The 8,129-nt window shown below is 51.3% G+C and overlaps 1 protein-coding gene across 1 annotated transcript in view; it reads right to left on the bottom strand.

Annotated features, from left to right (window-relative positions):
• Itgal (integrin, alpha L (antigen CD11A (p180), lymphocyte function-associated antigen 1; alpha polypeptide)) overlaps nt 1-8,129 on the bottom strand; it is a gene marked incomplete in the record, with an annotated part of 37,608 nt that overhangs the window by 16,294 nt on the left and 13,185 nt on the right. Inside the window, 6 exon segments of the mRNA XM_013504854.1 lie at nt 498-649; nt 726-886; nt 2,047-2,177; nt 2,306-2,503; nt 3,399-3,536; nt 3,809-3,960. Of these exon segments, the coding sequence (XP_013360308.1) occupies nt 498-649; nt 726-886; nt 2,047-2,177; nt 2,306-2,503; nt 3,399-3,536; nt 3,809-3,960 (932 nt within the window).

Here is an 8,129-nt window from a genome sequence, read left to right as displayed (position 1 = left end):
TTTTTGAGACAGGGTCTCGCTATGCAGTTCAGGCTGGCCTTGAGCTCACTTTGTAGCCGTGTTGGTCTTGAACTCGCAACAATCCTCCTGCCTCAGCCTCCCTAGTGCTTTTATTACAGGTGTGCACTACCAAGCCCAGCTGGAATAAGTGTTAATAATAAGTCACTCTATGTTCCTGGTAAATAATGACACACCATGATGACTGACTATTCTGTAGCCACTGAAAATACCTATGAATGCTGTGTACCAGAGTTATATTTCATGTGAGAAAAGAGTAGGGAAAATAGATGGTACATCACAATCATCACCCTGACAAAAACCCCTGCATGGACACAATCAGAACTGGAGGAAAATGCGCTGTGGATACTATCCCAGCCACTGCCCAGCAGAGGAACCGTAGCCCGGAGGGATCAACGTGACCGTCGCCCAGTGCGACAGTGCCGCGCCTGCATCCAGTCATGAGCTGTCTCCCAGAACATCCACACAGGCTTCCTTACCGGGAAGTGAAACCAGAACTGCCTACAGGATTCATCTTCTGAGACACCTACAGTGCCGGTGAGCTCGGGCCTCCCTCCAGGGAACAAACCCCGGCTCCTGCTTCGATGGCCGTCCAGCTGCAGAGTGTAGGTGAGGTTGGTAACCAAGCGACCTGCCGGGGTGACGGCGGGATTTGAATGGTGCCAGGGGTTGTGGGCCAGCATTGGGGAGCAGGGGATGGCACTGACCTTTGAACTGGCGCGTGAGACTCTTGAGCTGGAAGCAGACTGTGACGTTAACTCCCTCCTTCTTCCGGGGACTGGCCGAGTAGGAGCACTCCACCTCATGCACGGGGATCTCCAGGGGGAAGAAGTACATCCGGGTGATAACATCCACCACGGGCCTCGACCTGTGGGGCAGAAAACCGCCAAGTCCCTCCTGGGCCTCCCAGGAACACGCCTCAGCTCTGGGCTCTGTCCCTCAAGGTGATGTTGGCTGGGCGTGGTGGCGCACTCCTGTAATCCCAGCACTGGGGAGGCTGAGGCAGGAGGATCATTGCAAGTTTGAGACCAGCCCGGAAAAAAAAAAGCCTAAAGGTGATGCCCAGTCTCCTCTCAACTGTCTCAGCCATGGTGCAACTGATGAGGCCTCTCTAGTTCACTTCTGACAGCCTGGGAGCCGCTATCTATGAAGTATGAGCTTTTAAATAGAGAAATCAAGGCTGGAAATGTAGCTCAGGGTAGAGCATTGCCTAGCATGTGTGAGGCCCTGTGCTCCATCCCAGGACACACACACACACACACACACACACACACACACACACACACACAAAGGCAGACATAGCAAGACTCTGCCTCACCCCTGCCCCAATTACCTATTTACTTGTTGGACTTAAAAAAAAAAAATCTGGGGCTGGGGATTTAGCTCAGCGGCAAAGTGCCTGCCTGGCAAGCGCAAGGTCGTGAGTTCGGTTCCTGGTACTGGAGAAAAAAAAAAAAAATCTTCCTTAATGCAGTTCAGGCTGGCCTTGAGCTCACTTTGTAGCCCAGGCTGGTCTCGAACTCCCAACAATCCACCTGCCTCAGCCTCCTGAGTGCTGGGAATACAGGCATGTGCCACCACGCCCGGCCCTTAAATTGTTTTTTGAAACAGGGTCTTTCTACATAAGCCCAGGCTGGATTTGAGCTTGCAGTGGTCCTCCTGCCTCAGCCTCCCGAGTGCTGGGATTACATGCGTGCGCCACCATGCCCAGCTTCACCACCACTTGAAACACAAGGAAGGTCAGCTCCCGAGAACCCAAGCCACCATGTTCTAAAGCCAAGCCTTTGTCCATCCCATGATGCTGCTTCTCTAGGTTTCAGTGTCAAAGAGGCCCGTGTTCAAATCCCTGTTCTGTTACTAACTGGGACCTGTTGACTCCCAAGGAAGACATGAGACCTCTGTAAAGGAGAACCCACCTTCCAGGCTTGGGGTGACAACCACACAAGCGGGTTCTCTCAGCTCAGTGCCCCGTCCACCACTCCCACCTTGAGAGCGGAAGCTGCTGGGGGCCCCAGAGCCCCACCTCACCTCAGCACGATCATCTGGCCCTCAGCCCCCACAGCGACGTCCGTCAGGCTGTCCCCGTCAAGGTCCTTCACCCCATGGATGGAGCGTCCGAACCACCGAATTCCTGACCGCACCTGGGTCCCGTCTATCCTCTGAGAAGAAGAGAAAATTCAGGGAGAGGTTAGGGAGGGCAGGAAGTCAGGCTGGGACTGCGGTGTGGGCTGGAGGCATGGGGGAGCAGGCCTGGGAGCAGGCTTTGCTGGGCAGGCGGGTGCCTCACCTGACTCAGCTGGAGTCTGGGCGCCCCGTGCTGCCCGTTGAAGATGTACACGGCCCCTTGCTCCTCCAGAGGGGCTCCCACAGCCACATCCATCAGCCCGTCCCCATTGATGTCGGTCAGGGCAGTGATGGCGGCTCCAAACCGCCCAAGTGGGTAGCCAGGAAGCCCCTGCAGTTCTGAGACGGCCTCGAACTCCAGCTGGGAAGGAAGAAGGTCACACACCTGGATCACCCAGGACGCTTTCACAGAAGATGAAAAGAACACTTTGTTTTTTTTGGTACCAGGTATCGAACTCACAAACTTGCACTTGCCGGGCAGGTGCTTGTGCCACTGAGCTATATCCCCGGCCCAAGAACAGTCTAGTGAAGAGCATTAAAGAAATGTGAGCTGGGTGTGGTGGCTCACGCCTGATCATATGTTAACCAGTGTTAACTAATTCCAGCACTCAGGAGGCTGAGGCAGGAGGACTGTTATGAGTTCGAGCTGGGCTACAAAGTGAACTCAAGGTCAGCCTGAACTGCATAGTGAGACCCTGTCTCAAAAAAAGATAAAAAGAAATAAAATAAAAAAATAGAGAAATGTGACGTGCGACCTTCACAGAATTGGAAAACACCATCAGACTAACCTGAGCTTCAGTGCCTTGTGTGACCTTGTGGCTCTGGAAAGTTACCTTGCTTCACTGAGTCCTTGTGTTCCCATTTGTAAAACAACACTTCCAGAATCTCAGGAGGTCACAGAAGGGTGAAGTGAGGCCATAGATACAAAATGTTTGGCACCCGGCCTGGTTAGCTATTGTTTGTCTACTGTCCTAAAGGTTTTTTTGTTTTTTTTTTCCTTTGAGACAAGGTTTCACTATGCAGTTCAGGCTGGCCTTGAACTCACTATGTAGTCCAGGCTGGCCTTCAACTTACGGTGACCCTCCTGCCTCAGCCTCCTGAGTGCTGGGATTACAGGCATGCACCATCATGCCTGGTGATTCTAAAGGTTTGGTTAACATGTGACAGACAGGAGAAACCCTTCCAGTCCCTGGGACCTGAGTGGACCTGTGAATTTCTGCTTTCCCTTCCACCTCACTCATGGCCCCAGTTCCCACCTGTTTTTTCTGGTAGATAAACACTCGGCCTCCTCTTTGCTCCCCATAGAACAGAGGGGCTCCAATCAGCAGCAGCTCTGTCTCCCCATCTTGATCCATGTCAAGGCCACACAGCTCCCCACCAAAATAAGAGCCAATCTGTAGGGAGAGGACGATGTCTGAGGGATAGCAGGCGCTGTACCCCTCAGCTGCACTGTGTCCGCCTTCTTCCTGCCCCAGGTCCGAGTCCTGGACCCACCTCAGAGCCTACACTGAGTTCACACAAGCTGGGCTCTGGAAGGTGCAGTGTCTTAGACTCGGCCGTGGCATGGCTCCTCTCGGAGGGCTTGGCCTGCCACACGGGAGGCACAGGGAGTGCCACTCACGCCGTACGGGCCCCCGTCCTGAGGTGCCCTTTGGGCCGTGCTCACCTGGATCCCGTTTATTTCCTGGATCTGTGTCCAGTTTCCTGTATCCCTCAGCTCTCGGAACAGCAACACCTGCCCCACATGCTGGTATCGGGGGGCTCCCGCTGCCACCAGTGACGTGGGCCCCTGGGAAGGCAGCCAGGCCACTGTGTAACCTGAGGAGCACAGGGTGAGGAGCCTCGAGTTAAGAACGCAGAGGCGGCAGGAGGGAGGACATGCGCAGAGCCCCGCGGAGACATCCGGAAGCTCTGCCCCTGAGGGCAGCCCCGTGCTCCAAGCAGTGCGAGCCCTGCCACCGCGGCCATGGCTAAGCTTCTCAGGTAGAAGCAGCTTCGAGCCACAGGAGAACGTGGTAACCCTTCCAGGGCTCGCGTCACCTGACGACAGGGAACGGGTGACATTTTTCTTTTTTCTTTTTCTTTTTTAATAAAATAAATTTGAGCATGTTCCCAAGAAGAATGCAGTGTTGAAGTGAATATTAAAATACAGTAGGAGGGCCATGCTGGTTCACACCTGTAATCCCAGCACTCGGGAGGCTGAGGCAGGAGGATCCTCGCGAGTTCGAGACCAGCCTGGGCTACAAAGTGAGCTGAAGGCCAGCCTGAACAGCATAGCGAGACCCTGTCTCAAAAAGACAGAAAAAAACCAAACAGTAGGAGGGGCTGGGAATGTAACTCTGTGGTACAACATTTGCCTCACATGCACAAAGCCCTGGGTTCAATCCCCAGCCCCGAAAAAAGAAAGGAAAAAAAAATACATAGTTGGGTGTGGTGGCGCATGCTTGTAATCCCAGCATTCAGGAGGCTGAGGCAGGAGGATTGTTGCGAGTTGGAGACCAGCCTGGGCTACAAAGTGAGTGCAAGGCCAGCCTGAACTGCATAGCGAGACCCTGTCTCAAAAAGAAAAAAAAAAGAAAAAAAAATATATATACACATATATATATGTATATGTATACAGGAGGAGACTTGAAGTAATTCCATGCTTAAAGGTATCACTTCAGGCTGGAGATACAGCTCAGAGGTACAGCACCTGCCTGGCAAGCACAAGGTCCTGAGTTCGATTCCCGATACCAAAAAAAATGCTATCACTTGAGGTTATCTCCAGTTGCAGGGAACCAGAGCCCGGGATCCAGCTGGGCCAGGAGCCACCCAGGAGGAGTGCTGACTACAACATGACACATAACTCCATGTGATCTCCGCATGGGACAACAGAAGGGAGAAAAGAAGCATCCAAGCCTCATGAACAGAGGCGGGAGGAAATGAGCCATGTCCCTACTCAGTCACACCAATTCTGTAAGCACAAAGCAGAAACCTTGGTCATGTAAATCAGAGACAGAGTTTAAACCCTAGTGGTATCATGTCCTAGCTGTGTGGTTTAAAGTAAATTACTCCATGCCTCTAAGCCTCAGTGATCTAACCTAAAAAGTCTGAACAGTACCAACATCACAGAGTACTGAATAAGACTACGGATATAAAATACTTAAAGACATGGGTGGTGGTACAGTCCCAGCACTCAGAGACTGAGGTGGGAGGATCATAAGCTCGAGCCTAGCCTGGCCCATTCAGCTAGACCTCGTCTCAAAATAAACAATAAAAAAGGGCTAAGGATGGCTTCAACCCTTAGTACCACAAAAAATGGAAATGGGTAAAATACTTAGCACAATGCAAATTATAGCCAAAGAGCTAAAGAATGGTAACAGAATAGGCAGAACTGGTCGTATTTTTATGTGTTCACATATGTATGCATGTGCATAGTGGGATGGCTATATGTGTGTGTATATATATGATAGGGATTGAAATCAGGTGCTTATACATGCTAGACAAATGTTCTACCACTGAGCTACATTTCCAGGCCTCATTATTTCATTCCAGCACTTGGGAGGCTGAGGCAGGAGGATTTCTGTGAGTTAAAGACCAGCCTGGGCTACATAGTGGGTTCAAGGCCAGCCTGAACCACATAGTGAGACCCTGTGTTGGAGACCACTATGAAGTGGCTCTGAGCAGGATTTAATATTAACCAATTGGCTTTCTGTGTTTACTTGTGAGTTATCTGAATCTTAGGTACCTTGTCTGAAGATAGGCAGTGGTCTCATAGTAAATAAGCCTCTGTGAGTTGCTGGTCACCCTGAGGCCTGTATTAGCCTGTGAAGCTGTAATACCTCAAAGGACAAGATAAGGCCACAGCTGAGGAAGCTTGGCTCCAACCCCAATTAACTACAAGGACACTGCAGCTGCAGGCCCCACATTCCTACAATAAATACCAACCTAAAGATAAGGTAGTTCTCCTGATTGACATGATTTACTGCCTGGGAAAATTCTCCCAACCATCCTGTGAAATTCCCGCGTTTTCTTGAGTATCTCCCTCCTTTGTTTGAAAACCAAATAAATGCAGGCTGCCCAGAGAAGTCTTTGTCTAAAACTCAGAGAATCTCAAAGCTGTAGGAGAGTGAGACCCTCCTGGAGCCCTGAAATCATTTCAGTTGTCTTTTTTTTTTTTTTGAGACAAGGTTCTTCTATGCAGTTCAGGCTGTCCTTGAACTTACTTTGTAGCCCAGGCTGGCCTCAAACTCACAGTGATCGTCCTGCCTCAGCCTTCCAAGTGCTGGGATTACAGGCGTGTGCCACCAGGCCCAGCTTCTCAGTTGTCTCATTTATTTAAGCCTTACCTGTCCACTTGCTTGGGAGATTGTGGACCTGATCAGCCCACAATAACCAAGGGTTATTTAACCTGATAACCCTGTCTCAAAATTTTTATTTTACTTTCAGATAAGGTCTAAGCTGCCCAGGCTGGCCTCAAATTTATGACCTTCCTGCCTCAGCCTCCCAAGTAGTTGAGATTATAGGTGCATATCACCGTGTCTGGCATGCTGCCTCTTTTGTTTTGTTTTGTTTTGTTTTGAGACAGAGTTTCACTAGGCAGTTCAGGATGGCCTCGAACTCACAGTGATCCTCCTGCCTCAGCCTCCCAAGTGCTGGGATTACGGGCGTGCGCCACCATTCCGGGCCACTGCCTCTTTTTTAGTGAGCAAAGTTGTCAGGGATTTTATGCTACTCTACAGAAGAGAGAATCGCGTCGAAGACAGCAGAGTGGGCAGAGTGGCTTACAGAATAGACTACCCATGCTCCTCTACTAGTTCTGTGACCCTAAACAAATTATTTAAACTCACTGTGGCTCAGTTTCTTCAACTGTGAGGTAGAGATTTAAAAAATACCTTTCCACAGGGTTGTTGTGGGAATGAGATAAAATGCATTAATACCTGTAATGCATTTATTTGCTTGTTTTCAATAGGGTCTCACTATGGAGCTCAGGCTGGCCTTGTACTTGTCATGTAGCCTATGCTGGCTTCAAATTCCTGATCCTTCTGGCTTAGCCTCCTGAGGGCTGGATTGCAGGCATGCATCGCCACATGCACACATGTGACACGCTGAGAACATAATACTTGTTCAGTAAAGAAGTGGGGTGAAGATGCACACCTGTAATCTCACCACTCAAGCAGCTGAGACAGGAGGATCACAAGTTCAACTCCCCCCACCACACCCGGCAAGGAGTTTGTTTTAAAATGTAGCTGGGATTTAACATACAGGTGTGCCTGAGCCATGACTGAGGAGTCGCTGTCATTGCAAGACCTATGCTATGGGGCTGGGGATTGAGCTCAGCGGCACAGTGCCTGCCTGGCAAGCGCGAGGTCATGAGTTCAATTCCCGGTACCCGGGGAAGGAAAAAAAAAAAAAAAAGAGCTGTGCTACTCAGTTCCCAGAGCAGGAGGCACTGCAGCCTCTGGGGGGCCAGTGAGGAAGCAGCACGGCAGGGGGAGGCAGAAGCAGCGAGGGGAGGGGACCGTCCAGCGCCTTCACCGCGGTTTCTGTGGCAACGATAGTGAAAATAGGTGAGGTAAGTGAAAGCAAATTCAACACTGGACAGACTGAATAACTGTGGCAGGCGCTAGGCTGCAGAGACGGGCTGTGGTTGGCTGGTGGCTGGCCGCGGGCCAGCGTGGGGCACGGAGCCCTGGGCTCCGTGTGTGGTAGTAACGGAGGAGGCTGGGCCTCAGGGCTCAGGATGGGCTGCACGCGTGTGAGAAGCATCACGCTCACAGGCGCGGTGTTCGCTACCTCTGGGAACGGCCAGGTATGAGCGAGAAGTCTCTCCAGAAGTAGCAGGACCCTGAGATATCAAAGCACCAGCAGGGCGTGGTGGTGCATGCCTGTAATCCCAGCACTCAGGAGGCTGAGGCAGGAGGATCGTTGCAAGTTCGAGACCAGCCTGGGCTACAAAGTGAGCTCAAGGCCAGTCTGAACTGCATAGGGAGACCCTGTCTCAAAAA

This window comes from Chinchilla lanigera, unplaced genomic scaffold (genome assembly GCF_000276665.1).
Source record: "Chinchilla lanigera isolate Chin_1 unplaced genomic scaffold, ChiLan1.0 scaffold00092, whole genome shotgun sequence".
NCBI lineage: Eukaryota > Metazoa > Chordata > Mammalia > Rodentia > Chinchillidae > Chinchilla > Chinchilla lanigera.
Note: the sequence above shows the minus strand (reverse complement) of the source record. Positions and strands in the feature narration are given on the sequence as shown.